This window comes from Achroia grisella, unplaced genomic scaffold, assembly GCF_030625045.1.
Source record: "Achroia grisella isolate CSIRO2021 unplaced genomic scaffold, CSIRO_AGI_Agris_v1 utg109, whole genome shotgun sequence".
Classification (NCBI taxonomy): domain Eukaryota; kingdom Metazoa; phylum Arthropoda; class Insecta; order Lepidoptera; family Pyralidae; genus Achroia; species Achroia grisella.
Window position 1 is genome coordinate 2,617,482 of NW_026712573.1, and position 24,383 is coordinate 2,641,864.

Here is a 24,383-nt window from a genome sequence, read left to right on the forward strand (position 1 = left end):
ATGATTCGTTGGATGGCATTCAACCTAATGCTTTTATGATGTACATGACTTTGTAACAAAACACAATTAATCTCAAAATACCTATCAATTATAAAAAAAATATATTTTGCAAACCTGGAAACTATTACAAACATACAGAGATAAATTTAGTCAAAGATTTCATCTCGGCGAAGAGTTTTAAATTATTATGATAGTTTTTTTTTATTAACTCTAGTAAAAGTTAGCAGCGGTTCCGAGGGTGAGCTAAGAAGTGCACCACCCTCGCAAATATGTAAAAAATCAGTCCTTTTGTCCCGGTACAATTTATTATCCAATTATTTTTAAACCTATATCTTGAAATAAATGGTCAGCTGACTATAACATAGAACATTATATGTCAGCGGATACCACAAACATATAAAAAATGTGATTGAAGAAGTGTTTTTCCCCTCCGATCGATCCCCCGTCCAATTCAAACGAGCATCGATATTACGACGCCGGCCCGTGCCAAGGTTTGAACCCGTAGCGGTGCCCTCAGACGAAAATCGTAACCGTTAGGCAGAAGTTGGTCTTTAGCCGCTCCATAAGTCCTACCACGAGGTTGGCGTACCATCTGCACTCGCTCCGTATCGTCCGGTGAAGCTGTAAAGGTCAGCTGCGGCCAACAGCATTAGAATAGTCCGAAAAAAAAAAGTGTTTTCCTCAAAATCTGTCAGATGTTACTTTAAATTATGAATACATAAATTCGTCTGCTGCTGTATCATGATGAAATAAACGTCAGTTGAAATTTTCACACCAGAGGAAATGATTGCAAAATTTCGCTTTTCGTTTTAAAGTTGCGACACCTCATCATGAGAATAGATGATACATGTATATCTGCATAATAATATATAATACAAATAAAACATACAACAGGATAATAGACCTGTAATGGACAAGATTTTTTTTTAGTAAGTACGATATAAAAATCTACCGAACCAGAAATTAGAAAAATCGCGTATATAAGTCTGGTCACACTGAACACAGAGTAGATTGTGGCAGGGGCTGATTGCGGTGACAGATTAAAATACCAACAAAATAAACACTGCTTTACTAGTTAGTCATAGATTTAAGTTGTGATACTGATTATTGATATTAGTCATCGCACATCAGATTTTCCTTATCATTTTCATTGATGTCCTATGTATTTTTGTTATTAATGTTAACTGGTTTTATATTTTCTAAAGTTACAATATTTAATTACGTACCTTACTTAAGTAATTTTGTACATCATTGTTTTTTTTGTAAATTATAGCTATAATAACATTTTTGTCATTTATTATTATTATTATACATATATATATATATAAACGACATGAACTTTTTTAAAACAGAACCTACTGTAAAAGGTATGTACATAAACAATAAGAGAAATCTACGTTAATAGTTAATCATTGTTGAATTAAATTTCCCTGCGAATTATGCAATCAAAATATCCAGTTCTGTAAAAAAATAAACAGCTACTCACAATATCCGACAGTCTTGTATGAAATGTGATATTGTATAGTTTATTATAATTAGAAAATTATTAATTCAAAATATAAATAAATCTTTGAATTAAATTTTAAAATATCCATACTTTTTAATTGTTAGCTTGTTAAGTAAATAAGTATATTTTTAATGGATAATAGTGGAATGGTGCACCCTTCTGCGCTGGGGGACACCAGTGGAGGATGTTAGATAAATATGAGATCAGGTCAGTTAGGCCAGCATGACACACTCACTAGGAATTTATCATGATAGTTTCCAGGGAACTGTGTGGAGGTCAACTTTATAGTACATTGCTAGCAATGAGGTCAAGAGTCCTAACAATCACCTTCACCTCATTGAATAAATATTGAAGTAACTATAATTAATTATAACCTACAGAACAACAGAGGCAAAATGACAGAGATTTACGCAAAGCTGGACGGGATTTGGAAAGGGACAAGGCTGCTCTGGAAAGAGAAGAAAAAAAATTGGTTAGTATGATTGTTTTATTATATATTATTAATTTTATTATATGTTATTAATTTTTTTGTGGCAATACTAATTCAAATTATGTTCATAACTATTGTTGCAATTCACTAGTATAGTCTTAAAATGTATGGATAACATAATCTGTCTGCCAGAATATACTTAAACATTCTATAGAAATAAAGTCAATATTGTAAGCATTACTAGCAATATTTAGGTAGATGCATAAAGTTGTCATATTTATACTTATTATATACATATACATAAGTCTATATTTTTTAATTTAACAGTCAAGTATTTGATCTTATTCATGACAATAATCATATGAATGCTTTCAACATCAGATTGTTTATATTGTACATTGCTGACTTTTGTAACAATAATTTCATAGTACTATATGCCTATCATTTGAAACTTCTGCATCAAATTTACACATATTTGTATATTATACTGCTCATTTCAGGAGTTGGAAATAAAAAAAATGGCTAAAGAGGGTAACAATGAAGGCTGTAAAATATTAGCGAAACAATTGGTACAATTAAGAAAGCAAAAAACTAGGATATATGCAGCAAATAGTAAGGTAAATATTAGAAATCCAATAAGATAACTCTAATAAATTATATGATATAAATAGCATTAATACTTGCAGGTCAAATTTATTTTCAATTTTTGAAAACATATTGTTTTGTATAATTTGAATTGCAAACAAGCTGATGGCCCACCTAATGGTAAGTGGTAACTGTCACCCATGTACATGAGCAGTATTATCATGGTACCACTCATGCATTGCCAGTCAGACAGAAGACTAAGATGTTATTATGCCTCTTAACCTGTAATTTTGTTTAACCTTTACCATAGCTTACAAAGCAAATATTAATAGTGGCATAAAAGATTTCATAATATAGTGCATTCAAAATGGCCATTTTTCTACAAACAATTAACAGTAGTTGTATTAAGTGAACAATTAATCTTTCAATAGTTATTGTGAATAATGTAATTTGTACATAAGTTAATGAACTATTTTCTTTCTTGATTAAGAAATTGTTATTTTTTCAAAATTATTAATAAGATCATGTATACTAAATTTAAATATGAATACCTACATATTATAATTAATTAATTAAGTACTATTAATCTGCTAAACCGTTTATATAGTAATGTTGTTTTCAAACAAGTTTGACAAATACAAATCAGTTAAATTGTCCATAATGTATTCATTACAGATATCCAGTGTTCAAATTCAAAACAAAGCAATGGGAGCAAACATAGCTATTGCAAATGCAATGGGTACCACAGCTAAGACAATGGGTAATATGAATAAGGTCATGAATCCACACCAGATAGCGAAGGATATGGAAGCATTCAAACAAGCAAATGCTAAGATGGATATGACAGATGAAATGAGTACGTCAAGATATTTTTTTATAAATATCTATTTTATTTTTATACTCTTTTTTTAAATGTCACTTTTGACTCTTGTTGTGAGCCCTTTATTATATACTAGCTGTCCCGGCAAACATTGTTTTGCCTTAAAATAAAAAAAAAAATTAGTGGTGGACTATTCCTAAGATTTAGGGGGATGAAAAATAGATGTTGGCCGATTCTCAGACCTACTCAATACGCTCACAAAAATTCATGAGAATCGGTCAAGCCGTGTCTGAGGAGTATGGGAACGAAAACTGTGACACAAGAATTTTATATATAAGATATACATTAATTTTTTAATTTTTTCTCTTTATATTCTCAGAAAACAAATGAGTTTGGGCAACACCTAATGCAATCCCACTATGTATTGGTCACTGAATAACAATTTTTTGGATAACAATACTGCAATGTACTAAGTCAATAATTGAATTCAATATTAGATTTATTATATTTCTTTGTTTTTAGTTTCAGATACACTTGATGATATCATGGCCGAGTCCGGTGATGAAGAAGAAACTGAGGGTGTTGTTAATAAGGTGCTTGATGAGATTGGAATTGAAATTAGTGGAAAGGTAAGCCAAAAGTTAAGAATTTTTTAAATTGGCTCATTAGTTCGAAGCCTATTCAATGCAAACAAACTATAAAATATTTAATTATAATATGAGTATAATATTTATTATTTTTTTTATTTATAAGTGTAAATTAATTGACTGGTTTCAATTTAATAAAGAAATTCTATATTATTTTCAGATGGCCAATGCTCCTTCAGTCGCTAGAGGAAAAATTGGTGCTTCAACCACTGATGAAGATAAGGAACTAATGGCGCAATTAGAGCGCCTAAAATCATAGTGCCTTCAAATATTTAATGCCTAACATTTAATTATTACGAAATCGTACCATTTATTGTATATTTATACACTGCCTTGTTAAAAAAAACTAAAACGAAATGTTTAGTATTTAACTGTTTTGTCACTTTCTTTTACATAAAGCAAAAGAAGTAAAGGACAAAACAGTTTATTTTTTGTAAAGAAAGTTGACACGACATTTTATTTTTTATATGAGGCGGTTATTCTATAAGATTTGTTGTTATACGTTGTTAAAAATCGTGACTTGTTTACTTTTGTGATAAATATACCTACAGTAAGTGTAAGTAATAAATCAAAACACATTTGTAATGTCATTCATATAATGAATTTAATATATATGTACGAAATGTATTGACCGTATATCAATATTTGTTTAACCGAAATAAAAAGTAAAATCCACGGAAGCGAAGAGTATATTTTAATTAAAGTAAAATATGTATAAATGCGTGAGTAACTCCTATATAGCAGTTATAAAATATTTATCGGATTGAATTAGGGTTGTTCACAAAAATAACGCGTATGTCGTAATATATTATACTACAAAAATGCAGAATGGATCTCGATGTGACTATATATCTTGTAGTATATTACGGCTTACTTAGTAATGTTACGTTTTCAAACATTCTTTGTATTATTTTCGGACCTCAAGATCATATTATTGGTGGATCTTCTGTCATTTATATTTTTTCATATTGACCGGGATTTTGAGGGGATACCAACTAATTAAGACTACAACACAAATAGAACATAAATTATCATCATCATTATTATAAGTAAAAATAAAATCAACTTATAATTAAATATAAAAGAATTATAAAATATTTCAATAAAGAAATGAAATAAACATTTGATGATGATGATGATAATGATGATGACATCTATAACGCTAATTATTTGAGTGTATGGTATGATTCTGCCAAACTCTAATTTTTGCCTAGAACAGATCAAAATAATATGTAAGTACTAACCGAAATAATCTGATTTTGTAATTTTTTTTATATCACATTTGCTGGCGATTCAATTTATGATCGTATATTAGCTGATCAGGATCAAAATATGTGATTTGCAATAGGAATAAACACTACTATAATATGTTTAAATTGGACCAAAAACTACTCAATATAATTTGGTACGATTTAAATATCACCTAATTTAGTACATATAGTATTTTTATAGTTTATCCTAGACGAAAATCGTGCTTCGTACACACTAGCTGACCTACGTCAATTTCGTCTGCTTCACATTTTCTTCGTTTTTACAACATTTTTCATTGGAGATGCGTTGTCATAGTTTGATGTTATCCAGCTATTGGCTATTATTGGCCTTTCTTGTTTAATGGGCTATCCAACACGAAAAATTATTTACAAAATCAGACGGTAGTATCGTAGGTTACCCCAACACATCCAAACTCACAAGCTTTACCTCTTATAGATAAAAAGATAATCTAATGAAATCAACTAATAATAATATGACTAAAAATAAAATAAACTAAATCTATCATCCATCTACATTGCTAAACAATGGAGAAACCCAGTGCCTGCTACGAATATATTGTAATATTAATATAAATAATTTTTGTATACATGTATATTTATTACAATTGAAAGTATTACTGTAAATGATAAAATATAAAACGTCCATTTAATTTTTAAATTTTTAATTTATTGTACAAAAATAAATTTTTGCTTCCTAATCCAGTATTTTTTTTATAAATTCACCTATGAAATATAAATTATGCTTTTCTTTGTACAGAGACCTATGTAAATATATTAGAATTTATAAATATATTAAGTAACAGGGTATAAATATAATAACGAAAGGAGCATGTGGTGCAAAACGGGCAGAAATTTTATTACTACTTTCGGAGATTTCGAACTGAATACCTACATACAGTGGTGGTCATATAATTAGAAACACTTCTTATGAATAAAGACAGTATAACTTAAACGTACAAATTATCATAATATACACATTCAATAATTAATAATCATGCAATAATATAGCCACTCAAATTAAAAACTCATTAAATGGATAAAATATAAACCATATTTTACTTTCAATTACAAAATGAGTCTTAAACATGTAGGAGTTTATTTACAGTTACTTGCCACTTGGACGCCTTATTAGAAACATTTTAAAAAAGCATCCATAATCGTTCTTGTTTTTAAATTGAAGAATAATATTTTTTCTTGCCTTTTTCTATTATTTCGGCGGTAATTCAAAATTTAATATGAATTCTACTTTGTTCAAAATGGGCAAAAATAAAAATTGTGACGCGTCAACTAGAGAAATAATTGTAAATTCACATGTAGATCATAAATGGGCATACAGGAGAATAAATGAGCATTTACATTGTTCTATTAAGAATGTTTTTAATGCAATTCATCATTAGAAAACATATGGAAATGATGAAACAGTTGAAAATGGTCTTAGAAAGGCTCGGCCAAGAAAATCCTCTCCGAAAGAGGATAAGTTAATCGTTCGTGTTACTAAAAAAGACTCATTTAAAGGCTCCAACCAGATTAAAAATGAGTTTTTTTGTCTGATGACCCGAGAAACATCTCATCAAGACTGATACGCCAAAGATTAGTGGAAGCTAAATTGTTTGGATGAACCTCTCGAAAGGTACCGCTTTTTACCAAGCAACACCGAGAGAAGCATTTATTATTTGCTAAAGAATGTAGTAATTGGACAGTACGAGAATGAAAAAAAAGTGTTTTTTTTTCAGATGAAACAAAAATAAATATGGTAAATTCCGATGAAAGCGCTATATTAGACGTTCTTTAAACAATGCTTTTAATTATAAATACACAAGGAGTATAGTCAAGCGCGGTGGCGCTAACATTATAGTTTGGGGATGTTTTTCCGGATGTGAAGTGGAGGAGACCTTCAATCTTCCAAATGGGATCACATTTGGAAGATTGAAGGTACAATGAATCAATGTCAGTACAAAAATATGTTAGAGCACACTATGATTCTCTACTTGGACGATCGTTTGCCTGTAAACTAGATCTTTCAGCATGACACTGACCTGACCCTAAAACACGGTCAATAGCGCCAAATATTTTCTTACCGAACCGCGTACATCTGTTTTAACTGGCCATAAAATAGTCAGAATTTAAACCCTATAGAAAATCTTTGGTATATTGTTAAAAAGACAGTCTTAAACAAACGTAACACAAGTCAAAACTATATGAATCATTTGTTAAAGCATGGAATTCAATCCCCCTAGAAAAATGTATGACATAGATTGAATCTATGCCATGTCGTTGCTATTATTAAAAACTAGTTGAAAACCCGGCTTCGCTCCGGTGAAATGTGGGTAGATATTTCTGCAGTCATCGGTCCTCATGTAATATTAAAAGTAAGCAAGGCATAGATTTGTAAAGCTTCGTTCATTGTGTTTAATAAATATAGTAAATAAAAAGTGCAAAAGGTTTTATACAAATAATTTTTATTTTTTTGTAAAACTTTAAGTTGAGCTAAAAAGAACTTGTATCCAGAGCCGTGAAACAAATTAATAATAAAAAATTGCCGAATTTGTCTCGCAATCGGCCAATTTCAGGTTTAAAAAAAAACACATACTCTTTTATCATAAACAAGTGTCAAAAACAATATTTTCGCGAAACGTCAACGACCGAAGAAAATGCTAGTGAAATGAAAAGATGGCGACTGCAGTTTGTTTGTCAGTGTCAGTAGAATTTAACGAAATACTCCATAATCCGAATTTTGCGGATATATATTGTCGACTCGAAATCAATATTTTTTTATGTCTTGTTGTTCACATAAGATTTCGTTCGAATCTACCGTCCCGCTTGACGAAATTATTAATATAGATAGAAGATAAGGGATATGCCACTTAATATTAATTATAACTATTGGTAGGCTGTAGGTAGTAGCTATTTCGTAAATAACAATACAAATTACTAATACTTAAAAAAATATAGTTTTTTATAATTTTTGTTGTTGTTTCTAATTAGTTGACCATTATTGCTCATACCTTAGAACTGTGGGCTAATTATGTAACACGATATGAAATTGTTTCTGTTGAAGTTGTGATGCAATATGAAATCATTTCGGTAAGGTCGAATGTAATCATTTCTATCGATAAAAAACTATACCGGAATATTGTTAATTTTAAAAATCACATTAGATAGCTTATCCTTTAGAGGGATACATTTTAATTTATTGGGTTGTTACACTAGTTGGTTGATTTGAAACAATTTTTATTGCGTTCAAAAATTACAAAATATACTGCAGCGTTCATTTGTTCTTTTATTTTAATTTTATTAATAGACATTTAATAAAATAAAAAAAAGAAAGTCTATTCTATTCTAATGAAAAAATAAGGTTAATAATTTTGAATATAAAAGCCTATTTATAATCATTAATAAATATCTAACCTACAAATTAAATTTTCTTTTCCTATATCTCTTAAAATGATTGCACATCTTTTTAAATTTTTATAATAAACATTATAAGTTTTTATTTACTTTAAACAAATCACAGAGCATCATAAACGTTGTATTCCGTTCACAGAGCACCGTATTCATTGAAATAGTTTTTTAATTATATTAATATCATAATCAACCCTAATTTTATATTAAACATTTACTCTAGTTAATACAACATTCTATGGGACGAAAATAAAATATCGAATTGGCAACACTGATGTCGTGTTGTGAGTTGTGACAATTTTCCCATTTTAATAAAAATAAAACCTTTTCACGACTTTCTACGTAATATTTAATATAATAAAAATATATGTAATACTGAAAATTACCAAAACAAGATAAATAATGCTGCTAATGCTGATATTTTAAAGATTGTAACCAAAAGAAACACCTTCTAAATTGTTTCTCATAATGTAAAAACGTTTCAATTCACGCTGTCATTTCGGCAAAATAGCGATTACGTGACGTTGCAATTAAATCGACATTCGATAGAAATAATTTTTATCGATATGTAAAGTTGCGTTTACGTTTTATTTGACAGCGTCAAATGGCGTCTATATGATCGCATTATTGACAGATGACGTCATTTTCACTACGTTACATACGAAAATCGTTGCGAACGAAGTTACATAATTAGCCCACTGAACCTTACCTTAAATCGTTGCCGGTAATGTAACATTCAAACTATACCTATGTAGTGGAATTTATATTGTTTTTATAATAAATTATAAATTGTTGAACACATTGTTGTCTTATTTATTGTTTAATTTCAAAATAAAAATGATTGCGGTGAAGTATCTCACATAATGTCAAGGACCGTCGGTATTGTTTCTTATTATGCGTCTACCACTGTATATGTAGGTATTTATAATGATATATTATTACAACAATTCATGAATTTAAAAAGCATTAATACGCAGCATAATATTGAGCGCTCTATAAATTTATAAAGTCGAGGACTACCTATGTAGTGGTAAGTAAAAGCTACTTAAACTTCTTAGTTAAGTATTGTGGGCGTGTTTAAGGTTAGCGCGTGACATTGAAATGCGAAAAGCGACTTCGTCGTTTGCTTTAAAATTTAATGAAATTTACACTTCTTGTTTACCCGTAGGTGCGATAATGTCCCGCATATTTAATAAGCCTCCATTAATTCGAAGCTGCGGCATTACGTTCACGTACTTTCCGCTATTAGCGCGTTAAAATGATGATCCCCGATCATCTATTCGATGAAGGAATTAGCAATACAATGTTGCAAAATGACATGAACATTCAAAAGAACATTAACAAGGCAATGTACGAGAAAACACAAAGGGACTACGTAAGTTTTCAAGACAAACAAGTCGCAAAGTTACTGTATATAATTATCTGCCTAAAATTATAGATAAATTGTACGTGTTGCTTGAAGACAATTCATTTTTCAAAATCTAAACTATCTCCTTTCACCACCCTTATCAATAACAACCCCTGAATATAAACTACAACTTTAAGAGCACAAGAAAAGATAAGAACGAGAAGTCCAGTTTTGCTTAAGTATTTCGGGAATTGAAATACTTAGGTACGTGTACACCCCAAACTATGCAAAGTAACACCAAACCTTTGCTCAGGAGCAAGAAACATCTCAGGAACGTCCCAACGTGTTTAGTGACCACTCTAGAGAGTATTATTTATTAAAAACAATTATATGAAATATTACATTCAGTCATTTTCTTCTTAAAAAAAAATATTGAAGCGTCTTTTGCCTGCCAGTTTTTATTTTCAATTACATATTTTTCTTCTAAATTTAAGTAGCCGCATGTTTTTATTGGCTGTTTGCTTTTGGAAGGAAGTATCTATGCGGAATAGCTACAAAAGTAATCCTTATTTTGGGAATGTATGATGATTTTATGCAATATTAAATTATATTTATAAATAAATGCTAATATCTATTGATCATCATCGATGATGATGATGATTGATATTAGCGTTTATTTATCTACTTCTTCTTTATGGCCTTTATTTGGGGGCGTAATATTTTTGCTATGCTAATTTGTTATAATAATAATTTTGTAAAAAAAAACGAGGAAACATTATGAAAAATATAATACATTAAATTAACTCTACCAGGAACAAGAACAGCGGGATCAACTTTCGTCTCAAGATGGAGACACATGTGAAATCCACGATCAATTTTATCGAGACCATAAATTGTTGCTGGTTCTGTTCCGCGCACTCGCTGTTATGCCCATCATCAGATCAGGACCAGGTACATAATTTAATATACACTACTGTGATACATGACTTTTATTTACAATTGTAACAAGCCAATACTTGGATAATTTTAATTCCTTGTCGCTATTCATTCCGTTGGTCAAGAGATCAATCTTACAAAAACTAGTTTTTTCCATTTCCAGTTTATCTATAGTTCACCTTAAAATATAGTTTATCCTTTACTGCTTAGTAAAATAATGTTTATCAGCTTTTATAATCAATATTAACTTCAATGTTTATATATAAATAGATATTATTGTCATTATTATAGGTATACAAAAATCGTAACCAATTTACCAAAATATTTTATCATAGCGGTTTTTGTATACCTACCTATAATAATGCCAGATACATCAGCTCAGTATCTTAGAGATCTGTCGCTAGAAATTATAGATCACGGCTCCCTAAAATATGGGTATATATCATTAGTATCAGCATATAGTTATTACATCAGGTAATAACTATAATATGCTAACTGCATTTCCTTCTATGCAACGATATTTAAGGGTATCTATATTATTATATTTTTAGGTACTGTCACCTTCAGTTGGAAGTCAAGTGCTATGGCTTACGCTATCTGCTTTTACGTAATAGCGACTATTGTTGTTTTGATTGTGGGCTACGAGCGTATCCTAATATTACACGCCATCCGAAAGTTCGACGACTACATCTACGCCATTCTTTTTGTCACATTCTTGGTACCGCATTTCTGGATTCCATTTGTTGGTTGGGGAGTGGCGCATCAGGTTGCTATTTATAAAACAAGCTGGGCAAAGTTTCAAGTAAGTTTCTTAAATGCCACAGCAGGTAAGATACCAGTGACTTGTGCCAGTTAAATACTATTGGCACTGTTATAAAAGTACAATTAGTACATAAAATATGCACATATTTTATGTACTAATTGTATTTTACTAGGGGCACCCCTAGTGAGAAAGGAATTAATACAAAATTGCTACTTTTCAGAGGAGCCGAAAAATATATTTTTTGTAATTATTTATTTATATATGAACCACGGACAATTTGTCAATATGTGATGCGCATTGTACCATTCATGCGCATCCGTTTGAGAACAATACCACGTCGTACTTGTAATTTCACTGCCTTATCTCACCCTTAAACTGGAACAATTTTCAAATCTAGCTGCTTGAAATAGGACACACAGGCGACTTTGTTCGAGGTCTACCTAGGTTGATGGTGGCATACACTCAATTTGTCCAGTTTTAGTCACGCATATTCAAATCCATTGTGGCCTTGGCTGAACTCACCCACTTAATCCTGTTTGTTGAGAGGAGCGCATTGTTAGTACCTAAAGGGGCTATTAGCCATATCACAAACAGGCTGTCGCAGTTAAATCCAGTTAAATTCGCTACAAAGGGCACTGTTGTGTGGCTAAGGCTACTGGTGTTGTGTGTACAGACGGGATTATCATTTCATCACAATCTGTAAAAAATATTTTAAGCCTATTACCAAAATATTTTCAGAAATGGAATTGAATTTGGAATTTGTAAATTTGTAATGCATACTTAGAAAACATTCAGACCGAACAAACAATCATAGCTACTTGTGAATACAAATGTTTGTAAAGTGAGAGGAATTGCACCCGCGACCATCAGAATTAAGGTGATGTGTGATAAACCACTAAACCTGCGAGGCCGTCAAGATCTAATGACCTTATTTTTTCAGGTCAGATACTATAGAGTGACTGGAGAGAACCTCCAATTTCCCAATCTGAAGACGTCAATTGTCATTATAAGTATTGGTTGTTTACTTCTCGCTATATGCTTTCTGCTTAGTCTGTGTGCATTATTAGATGGATTTTTACTAAAGCATACAGCGGCGTATTATCACATCATAATTATGATAAACATGAACTGTGCACTATGGTACATCAACTCCAAGGCTATTAAAATTGCTTCGCAAAGTCTCTCTGACTGTTTTCTCAGGGTAATTTTATATATAACTAAAACATTTTTATTACTCATATTTTTTATTCTTCGTAAAGATACCTGTAAAACTTTTCTACATACTTTAAACTTGTACTTGCTTAGATGCGCATGTAAATTTTCCTTTACATTTTATTACCTACTTGTACAATTTTTAAACTTCTCATTTAGTTTAGTTATTAGTACCTATGTATATATGTCCGAAAACCAGTCTTCACTATTTGTTTATAATTAAATATGCATTATTTACTACCATTTTTAGTGTCTGATTCAGGATCACACGCAGAAGCTTAATAAAAAGACAAAGATTTTAATCCTTTTGTAATATATTTATTTATTTAACAGTTTCCTGTTTGCAGGACGTAGGAGTAGAGTGTTCAGCTAAAATGATATCGCGCTACCGTTTCCTGTGGTTGAATCTTTCTGAATTGCTTCAAACGCTTGGTAATGCTTACGCACGCACTTATTCTACCTATTGTCTTTTCATGTAAGTTTTGCAATTCCTAATATTTTATTAATTTTTATTTTATTACTTCAGAGGTTAATAGTTTGTTTAACAACAATAATGTTTTAAAAATGAACAATATTTTTTGTAATCCTTTCTAATGTTGTAAGTACCTATATGTGAAATATACTATAAAAATTACAACGGAGAAAAGTACCTCGTAGGTACGTAAATAAGAATAGTAATAATCATTCCTATTCTTATTTGCACGAACAATTATCGAAATTAAATATTTGGATCTAACAGGATGACCTGTTAATTATATAGATAGATATAATTAGTGATAAATATTTATGTTTATTACGTCCGCCGCCTACCATTTTCTTTCTTATCTTTACTTTCTCTACCCAAAGGTAGTCTAGAAGAAATTGCTCAGCAACAGCTTTTTGTGTTGTAGTTCATGTTTATTTACTATTTTTATTATTTTCTATGTTTGGTGCAATAAAAAGCCTAAATAAAAATAGACAAAACATATGAATGTCATCAAATCATCAAAAGTATTTAACAATATAAAGTTTTAGTAGCATCTCAATACAATTAAACAATAATTATACTGCAGGTTTACAAATATCACTATTGCGATATATGGCGCCTTATCTGAGATAGTAGATCACGGATTTGGATTCAGTTTCAAGGAAATGGGTTTATTCGTTGTCGCCGCTTATTGTTCTATTTTACTATTCATATTTGTGGATTGTTCACACAAGTCTACACTAAAGGTAATTTGTATTTTTTTAATGGATGACAATAAAATGGTTCACATGTTTACAATAAAGGTGTATGCTGGCGGTGAACTAGTGGAAAATGATAAGAGTAGCATGAGGTCAGGTCAATTAGCAGATTGTGATAAATGCATCTGAAATTAACCATAGACAGGGCGGTGTCGGTCTACATATATAGAATGTAGCATTTGATTCATTAAGAGATATCTAAGTAATTATACATATCTATTCATCATGGTATAGTCAAATATTTTTTTTTGTTACTGGTTACATATATACGTACATTTACATTTCTAATTCGTTTGAATAGGACACAGGAATTTTCTTTTGTATTTTATGTAGGTATCTTCAGACAATTCCTGTAACTATTTTGCAATAAGAAATTTTTGGCCAACTTTTCACAGGTAGCTGCAGGTGTTCAGGAGACACTTCTATCTATAGATGTACTGTCTGTAGATAGACCTGCGCAAAAAGAGGTAAGGTAAACTTCTTTTTAAACTAAAGTAATATTATGTGTCTAACAAACTATATAGGTATCTATTATTATGTAATATGCATGCAGCATATTATTACGTACACAAGTTAAATAGGTTATAATAATAAACAAAAAGATTAGATGCGTGATCATAAGCTTTATTTTAGCAGGAATGTTTAAAATAACTCTTAGTTAATTTGTGATTGCTATTGCCGTCTTTTACATCTATGAATAGGTATAAAAGAACAGGGAACATTTATATGTCATCAAAAAGAATGTAAAAGCTAATTATCCTCTGTATTATAACGTATGTGTCTGGATGTTTATACAATTACAGTTGGTGGCATTCCCACAGATAACAGAATACGACAAAGCTACGAATATAGTAATATATGAGAAATATTTTTTAGTATATTTTCAGATGGATTATGTAATGTCAAACTAATACTGTAACTATAAAACTAAAACAAAAATATAACTTCACCAATTTTATCTGAGATGATCTGGGATAAACTTACAATTAAATAACGAAATACTTCCGACTATCCAGTTCAGTCAGAAATATTTCTTTCCTTAAGTGTAAGTGTATTGTTGTCTATAGAAACCCAACTAAAATAAAATCGGTCTAATAAAGATTTATTATAGGGGTCAATAAGGTAATTGTATATATACAAAATGAAAATGAAATGATGCAACACATTTTAAATTTATTTTAAATATATATAAAATTGCTTGTCATTATTCACTGTTTGTTTCGAAAGCACTCGCTCCGCGCGCTCACCCACGGTTTGTTTGCTGCTCCCCTCTACGTAGCTACTTGGCTACGCCCTTGCAATAAATGTAATGATAATTGGAATGTAATAATAATTATTTTAATATAAAGTCTTTTTACCGTAGATCGACCATTTCATTCAAGCAATTGAGATGAATCCAGCTGTCGTTAGTCTGAAAGGATATACTGACGTGAACAGAGAACTACTTACATCTGTTAGTATCGATTAGTTGAAAAAGTAGTATGTAGTTTTGTGTTTGTTATATTTGTTAAAAAAATCACAGGGCTCATTGATTTTGTAAATATCTGGGTATAGCGTGTTATTATAAATTTTATACGGGTACGTCTGTCTCTAATATTTCTGCCGCAAAGTACCTTGCTTTATAAACTGCGTATCAGTTGTAGAATATAGGTTAGGCTGTGAAATTACAGGATAGGAGACATGACATTTTCATTCTCACGAGTATCGCATGATAGCATGATGTCGGTGATGCTGTTCGGTAACGGTTACCATCAGGTTGTCAGCTTATTTGCTCTTCCAATTACATAAAAAAACCTATTTCTCTAAGCAGCTTGCTTTGTAATCATATATGAGTAAGTACTATGTATAGGCGAGAGGTTGCTATTTTTTATCAAGTAGACAGTCGGCTTGTTTGTGAATCTACTTACATAAAAAATTTTATTTAACTTTAATTATTTCTTTAAAAATCGTTTCCTAATTACGTGATATGTCAGTAATTGTACTATTTACGTTGTCAGAACTGTGGGTGGCTATTATATTATGCAAAGAGGAGTATTCATAATGCTTTTAAGAATTTTCTGTTTAAGCCAGTTATTGTTTATTTAATTTATATATCATAAAACGATGTATGTTTGTTTGTATGAGTTGAGAAACTGGCTGTAGGTAGACTGTTTGTAAAAAATGTAGATACTTACTTTTTACAAACAGTATCTACAACTAGTTTTTCAAGCTAAAGGTAAATAGATTATAGAAACAATAGACTTGTTAGAATTTCAACTTACTAAAGGTTTTATAATATTATTTCTTTCAAAGCCATCTATTGTCAAGTAATGTAGAAATGAATAGCACTGTCGACGACAATATACGACGCTACAATTGAACATTATGTCCAAGCCGGAAAAAAGCAATATTAGAATAAAATAAAACAGCATTGGAAGGATGATACGTAATAGAATATATTTCTTTTTCAGGCAGTCAATACGATAACCATATATTTAATAGTCTTACTGCAGTTCAAGATTTCGTTACCAAAGGATCCCCAAGCGTGATATGTAAAGCAAAATATTATAATTTAAATTAACCATCTCGGTTTATTATTTCAATTGTTAATATTATTATATATTATCGATTTGTAATAAAAACCCTAATTTCTTATACAGATTTTTGTTTTATTTGTTTTAGAATTTTCAGTGTTCACCTTTCACTGGCGTTAGTGATGATCGAAATCATAGTCTATATTTATTACACAAACTTATTAAAAACGGAACACATTTCGCAAGAACAATATTTTGGATGTCTGGTGTACTTTCTGGTTTGTAAAAAACTGAATTCAATTTTATTTTTGTAGTGACGAAATTTTATTTAACGGTTTCTGGTTGAGTTTATGATGATAATTAATTTGGGTAATGTTTGCGTAGACAAGTGATGTATTAGTAGTTCTCTCAGTTGAACTTAGTTCAATATATGTATATTATATATATAAATATGATAACAAATACATTAGGAAAGCCCGCTTCACTTAATTTTTAATCGAATATCCATTAAAAACGACATAGATCCGAGTCGTGACGATCAGTGTCGATCTGTCAGCCGCATTACTCCGACGATTTTCTGACACAATAATGGGGATTCATTAATCAACTTTTTCAATTACCAACAAATCCAAACCTCAAATATCATCGAGTTTGGTGACATCAAACGCCTCCACTTAGAAAGTATAAGAGTTCTTTTTTAGGGCTCCGCAGACAATAACATGAGACCCAACCCTTATCATGCGCCTCGATAGGAACGGATAAACTATATCCGCCGACTCTACATTCACATCGACTGCTGTATTCTCAATTACTTACAACAATACATTGACGTCACGCTTAGTACAGTCAAACATAATAAATATAATAAACCCATATTATCTACGCCTAAGGTAATCTGTAATTTGATTATAAAGTCAGATAGTAAATTATGAATTAAGTTACATTCAATTTTAATTAGTAGCTTGTTTCAGTTTAAGAATTAGTGTAAATTAATTACATTTTACAAAGTATGTTATTTAGCACTAAGATATTAAATTTAATTTCATATTCTAAGCAAAAAAAAAACATATTGCATTTTATGTAGTATTAGTGACACAGATAATATGTAAATAAATAATCTCAGAACAATTGACACAGCGCCATCTAGACTCAAGTTAACCTAGCTAAAGGTTGTGTTATGGGTACTAGATAACTGATAGGAATACATACATAGATTTTTTTCGTAAATATATACATAGAAAACACCCTGATCGATAATCATAATCGAAGACGTGACCGTCGGAAGTAAGGCGGTGTGCTAAACCGCCTTACTTCCGACGTCCGAGACGTCCGCCTTAAACCGAGTCCGTCGTAAAGGCTTAAATAATAACAGAAAACGTAATCAATATTTATTCTAGGCTAAAAAGTATCCTATTAGACTTAATAGGTAAGTACTAGCTTCATTATTTATGAATATAAAAGTGTTAAGTATTTTAGTGTGTTTTTCTATTTATATATGTATAATCCTTACTAATATTATAAATGCGAAAGTAACTCTGTCTGTCTGTCTGTCTGTCTGTCTCGCTTTCACGCCAAAACTACTGAACTGATTTAAATGAAATTTGGTACCCATATAGTCTAGACGCCGAGGAAGGACATAGGCTACTTTTTAATGCGAAAAAAGGGTTGTAAGGGGTTGAAAATGGTAATGCAAGGTTATCTTTATGCGGTTGAATACACACTTATTATAATAATGGCTTAACTAAAAAATTAGATATTTTGGAAAGTCTACTTTATAATTGTGTTATTAAGTCTATTTTCAAAAATTTTTAATTTCTGAATTACACCAGTATTGTACTAGATATGCGACTTATTAACGCTCATATGTCATAAATAAACATATGTCATTTGTATAAGCAGCGTTGCGCGCGCAACTGATTATTGTCAATCCGTTGTCTCCTTATGAATTTAAATAAATAAACGTTAGCTCTGCAATTTTATTTTATAAATACATAAATATAATCCTGGTATAGCCTATATCTGATGACCCTGCTCTTGGACAAGAGCGTAAGAACATATTATTAATATTTTTGAAGAATAAAACAACATATAATATTAAAAATGTTGTCAATACATATGAACAACATTTCCTTGGAAGAAACAACATCTACCGTTCCATCCGAGCTATTCAGGTTCGGAATACGCGTTTCTCCATTCTGGCCAGTAGAGTCAGAGATATGCTTCGCGCAAGTAGAGGGATAGTTTGCAATTTAAAATATCACATCTATTATTTTGATTTAACAAAATTTTATTATGTTATTGGCCAACTGGACCACCAATTTTCAAAAGAATTTAAAGAAATGTTTAAACTGTTTATTAAATATAAATAAATATGACATTTAAATTTGTAAATATCACATTGTCACCATCCAAGGGGTAAAATAAAATAGCAGATAAAAGTTTTTATGGAAATTCGTCACATAATAAGCTAGAACGATGAAGCTTTTTTCTTACGCTTTTTTGGGTCAGTTTATTTAATAAATACCTTACTAATATTATGAAAGTGAAAGTGACTCTGTCTGTCTGTCTTAAAAGCCAAAACTTCTGAACTGATTTAAATGAAATTTAAAGTCTAGATCTTGAGATAGGACATAGGTTACTTTTTAATGCTAAAAAGGGTTATAAGAGACTGAAAGAGGAATTTTTTAAAAGTTTAAGCTTCAATCTTATTTTATTGCGTATTGATTAAATATAATTAACGAAAATGGGTTGTAAGGGTCAAAAGGGGAGTTAAAATGTTGTATGCATGTATTGTCATTTTTTAAAGCTAGAAACTTGAAACCCATTTTTTAGGCTGTTGAGAAAATATCAGTACCTACCGCCACAGGACTCAGCCATAAATGGTTACAGTATAGCGACATCTTATCATTGGTACATGATGACACTAATATAAGTAGCATTAAAAAAAACAAGAAAAAGGGTTATAAGGGGTTGAAAGGGGAGATGTAATGTATGTATGGTATGTATGGAAGTATCTTCATTTTAAAGATAGTAGTTTGAAACTTAGTTTTTGGCTGTTGATTGAATTGTATGGAATTATGTATGGAAATTTCATTTTTGAAGCTAGAACGATGAAACTTTTTTATTGGGTTAGATTATTAATATATATTTTTTATTATTTGCTCAAGGTCACTATTTTACGCGGACGAAGTCGCGGGTACAGCTAGTGTAATATATTTGTAAGTGTTACAACATTTCAATTCGTCACTATACAGCGTAAAGATATTAATGAAATGTTATAAATCGTGGCTCACATAACTTCATATCACCTCATTACTGTGATTCTTTAAGTACTAGATATTGAAATACATGTCCTTATGTGGTATGTTCAGATATAAGAAGAATGACAAATATAAGTTACCTACTTTAATACATAAGCTATATTGTTAGTACATCTTTGTTATTGCATATTTGAATCTGATATTAAAACAATGCACGTTAATTTTGTACAATATATTACCTTCAATCAACTCTACAAAAATACCAATCTTGCGTGAATACAAAAACCAATTCAAGATTCCAATACTCAGAAAAGCAAACAGACTATGAGGAAAATGGGTCACCTATATTTCTTTTAAGTCTTATGGGAACTGTCAAAATGAACTCGTTTTTTAGGAAAAAGCACACCCTTCCATTTGTTATTAAAATCTGCATAATGTTGAGCTGAATTTTCCATAGTTGGAAAGGACATGCGCTCTTAATTTTCTAAATAATAAAGTTTGTGATGTATTAAGTACTTACAATATAACGAGATTATTGTAATCATAATATTACACTAGACTATAGAATAGAATATAAATGAAAAATCATAAAATTAGTTTAGTACTTTTCATTTTTCATTTTTGTCATGCCCCTATGAAGTATAAAGTCGAAATGTATATTTTATATAGTTTCCCCATACAAACATTAAATTAAATCTACCTTAGTGATTGAATTTCGATAAATCATTTGTTATTGCTACTCTTAAAAACACTACGACTACTGTGAAGAATACAGTTTTCAAGGTATGAGAGAGTTGGCTGAACGTTGATGAGTCAGTGACTTACTTAGTAGCCTTCTTTTTTTATATAATTTTGATATATTTGAGTGGATTACTCTATTTCTAACGCAGGATCGCAATCATAGCGTTATTGTGTTTTCAATTAGAAAGCTAAGACAAATTGTGCATAAACTGACAATGTAAACTCACTTACCTAAGATTGCAAATATACCTACTTATATTCTAGATACAATTTGTAATATTACTATATTCATTTTTATAATAAAATTACTTAAATAAGTTAAACTAAAATGAGCTATTTATTTCTCACTTCAAAATAACTAAGTCTCCAGCATTTACAACGTGGCTACGAAATGAAAAATAGAATCTTAATTTATTACAACTCTTGCAGCTGTAATAAGAAAAACCACTGGTGGGATAAACAGTATTATATTATTTGAAATTAATTATTGTATCCAGTTAATCTACATATATTTAAATGCCAACGTTAATTAGAAAAGATAAATATTATAAAGAAGAAAAAAAATATTTCCGAATTTATTTATTTTCGTCGTTTATGCGACGAGAATTTCATTACGGAAGCCGTATTATATAGATTAACTATAAAACTTACTTATATAACTATAGGCTTTGATGGTTAGATTATCTGATTGATTGATATGGTAATTTACTTGCAATTTAAAAATTAGAATTTTAAATAAAAGAAGAATTTTGGCCTGCCTCATTTTTCAATTAATTAAATATAGTGCCAATGTTGGTACATAGCTATTAATCAAAAGTAAAGTAAATACCTACATATTCAAATTGGTCAAGAGCTAGTACTGACGGAGTACACTATTGCGTGACATCATCCGGTAGCATATCGCAATCTGAATGTTGTTCAATTTGTACTGCCTACCGCACCGCAATCGACGTCAAGTGAGAATTATTAACTCTGAAGAGCACTCTAGATAATGGAATTGCCACAAAACGTATGCACTAAAGCGATGAACCAATGGTTTTTATTAACATAGGTACCCACTATAGATAGAGGACACGCAAAATCCGTTCCGTGATTGTTCGCACTATCGCTGATACCATATGGTTACACGTCACAATGCATACTGTCAAAAACCTATATTATTACTTATGTATTTATAGTACTCAAATAAAATTCCATTATGTAGCGGTTAAAAGGCTACAAAGCCACGTCGAATACTTTTCACAATAAAATATAAACGTATATTTTTTTCTAATATATAAAAAACCTATAGTATTTATACAAGACAAGTGCCTGGTCTAAATATTGAAGTAATTTTGATTATTATTCCTAATAAATAATAATAATTAATATCTATCATATATAATAATTTATACATAACTTAATGAATGGGTGTCATGTCCTGTTCGCATGTAGTTACTGTGGGTGCGATTTCCAATTTTGAAATCTATAATTGTCACAATGTGACAATGTGTCTGATAATAATTCTTATTGAATATTAAACCGCAGGTATCGTAAATACCTATTGAGTGAGATATAACGAGGATTTTGATTTCGAGAAAAAATATGGAGATAATGCAATATGTGACCAATACAAAAGCAATATTTAATAGATTATTACAAAACAGAATATGTCAAAAAAATATAATTAGAAAATTTCATATAAAACATTTTTTTATAATATAACAATAGTGCATCAAGGAATTCGCTACACTTATTATATTTATTATATTAATTGTAGCAAACAAACACGTATGTTTTAAAAAAATACATATATGGTAAATTACAATATGTCCTTCATGAGTAGTGAGTAGGTAGCTATGTATTGATCAAATTGAACCATATACAAACACATGGAATACTTTCACGCATGATTTGACGTTTTGATTGGCGGCTCTCTAGATTTACCTACCAAAATACGAGCACACATATCCAACTAGATAAAATATATACCACAGTTAAAAAAGCTGTGTGTATATGACATACATATGTAAGTATCATAAATCAAAATATTAGATGAAAATATATACTAGGTACATTATATATAAACCCACATAAAAGTTTTATTCCATAAGAGTCGAACACCTATCCTGGATGAAAGACAACTTTCACAATTATATTTCTTTAGTTTCTAAACATACTTTGAAATTTTTGATCCAGTATTTATATTGATACGATCAATTGTCGAACTTTCTATAGAACCCAATACACCTACTTATCATTTTTATTATATACACTTATTTAAATTTGATGCCATTTATTCTATAAGGAAATGAGTATGTAGAAGTTTGTATTTTCGAGATTTATCGTTTCGACACCCGATGTAAATACAATATCAGGTTTCCGGGCAGAAATTAACTGGAAACAAAAAAATGGGAAACCAATTGTTAACATGCCCAATTTAAAAATATGACTGTATCAAGGCCAATAACGTGGCTTTAACAAATCTAATAACAATGTCGGTGGTATGTGTATTGTGTATTCATATATATATATATATATATATATATATGTGCAGAACGTATACTGAAGGCTATAAAGTCATTTTGTTGGTTACTACCTATATTATATTTTTTATTATAACCTTTAATGGGGAAAGTACTGTGTCTACCACTTCATATTTTTATGATACCTAAGCGTCAGTGAGTTGGCTATGTACATAATACATTTTTTGACAAATCATTAAACTCCTCATATAAAAAAAATAAAAAAGCGCAATGTAACATAATTGAAGTTACACTTGTTTTTGTGTATCCATAATGCTTAATCAAATAAATTTATTTTAAGATTTTTTTTGTTATACTGTAAAACCCTTCGATGGTCAGAGCTTTCTATCCCTGGATCCACTCATATTCTTGAACAAACCTGCCTAACGTAAAGTATCCAGTTCAAAATTTTAAATATTGCACTGCAGTAAAGGTAAAGGTAAGTTCGTCCTCGTAATAGTAAAATTTTAATTATATTATTAATTAGTGTACTGTTTTGTCATATATACTTATTCTCAATACCTACCACAAGAAACTTAGATTACATGTACAAACCAATATTTTTTTTAATTTGGAATGTCAATTAACGATGGTGTATACCTTATATACATGAACACCACCACGGACTAAACAACAGTATATTTCCCCATAATAAATTATATTATTATTATACTCAATAATAATTGTTTAGTTATTTCCTCTTACTCATACTCGGATTCATTTTAAACAAAATGACCTTTCATTACAAACGTCGGTAGATTTACTATTAGTCACGATAGTTACTTACTATTACTTACCCATTGAGTATTATAGTATAATTAATTAGAATATACTAGAAAAAAACATTAAATATTTACCTTAAATTAATTGTCCTACATTTCGATGACAGAATAGAACTCATTTCATTTCACATTTATGGTGACAGTGGCTAACCAAGATGTGTGTGTAAATTTACAAGTAATTTTATTTATTATTATGATTGCAGTTAAGTACAAACAGTTTTTTTTGTGTAGCTATAGATAATTATTAGATAGAAGTACGAGAAAATATTTTTTTCAGATTCGTCAAATTTTATTTAAGAGGTTCGTATATACCTATATAATAAGTATTTGTGAAGTATAGTAGTCGGGAGTTGATTTACTAAAACCTACCGTTTTGTGATAGGCGACGGCGAACTCCATATGTTTATAACCTATAATTTTTCTTTGCTGCAATTTAAA

The 24,383-nt window shown here is 30.1% G+C and overlaps 2 protein-coding genes and 1 pseudogene across 6 annotated transcripts; all 3 read left to right on the plus strand.

The window, feature by feature from the left end:
- Positions 1–1,022: 1,022 nt before the first annotated feature.
- Positions 1,023–4,911, plus strand: LOC131845105 (charged multivesicular body protein 2b). Its single transcript, XM_059194142.1, has 6 exons — positions 1,023–1,367; positions 1,888–1,979; positions 2,438–2,554; positions 3,198–3,378; positions 3,865–3,971; positions 4,150–4,911. Exons 1-6 carry the CDS (start codon positions 1,334–1,336, stop codon positions 4,246–4,248), a joined length of 630 nt encoding a protein of 209 aa, XP_059050125.1. The 5' UTR covers positions 1,023–1,333; the 3' UTR covers positions 4,249–4,911.
- A 1,605-nt stretch (positions 4,912–6,516) lies between these two features.
- On the plus strand, positions 6,517–7,052 carry LOC131848051 (uncharacterized; annotated as a pseudogene).
- An 831-nt stretch (positions 7,053–7,883) lies between these two features.
- On the plus strand, positions 7,884–16,760 carry LOC131845043 (gustatory and odorant receptor 22-like). Of its 5 annotated transcripts, none has more exons than XM_059194079.1 (10): positions 7,884–7,950; positions 9,831–10,037; positions 10,823–10,961; positions 11,498–11,748; positions 12,650–12,910; positions 13,269–13,396; positions 13,974–14,133; positions 14,541–14,612; positions 15,509–15,598; positions 16,596–16,760. In XM_059194079.1, exons 2-10 carry the CDS (start codon positions 9,921–9,923, stop codon positions 16,671–16,673), a joined length of 1,296 nt encoding a protein of 431 aa, XP_059050062.1. In that variant the 5' UTR covers positions 7,884–7,950; positions 9,831–9,920; the 3' UTR covers positions 16,674–16,760. The 5 variants fall into 5 exon arrangements, with proteins under 5 accessions (XP_059050062.1, XP_059050049.1, XP_059050041.1 ...); XM_059194066.1 differs by having other exon boundaries at positions 7,887–7,956; XM_059194058.1 differs by lacking the exon at positions 7,884–7,950 and adding an exon at positions 9,366–9,692.
- The last annotated feature ends 7,623 nt before the right edge of the window (positions 16,761–24,383 follow it).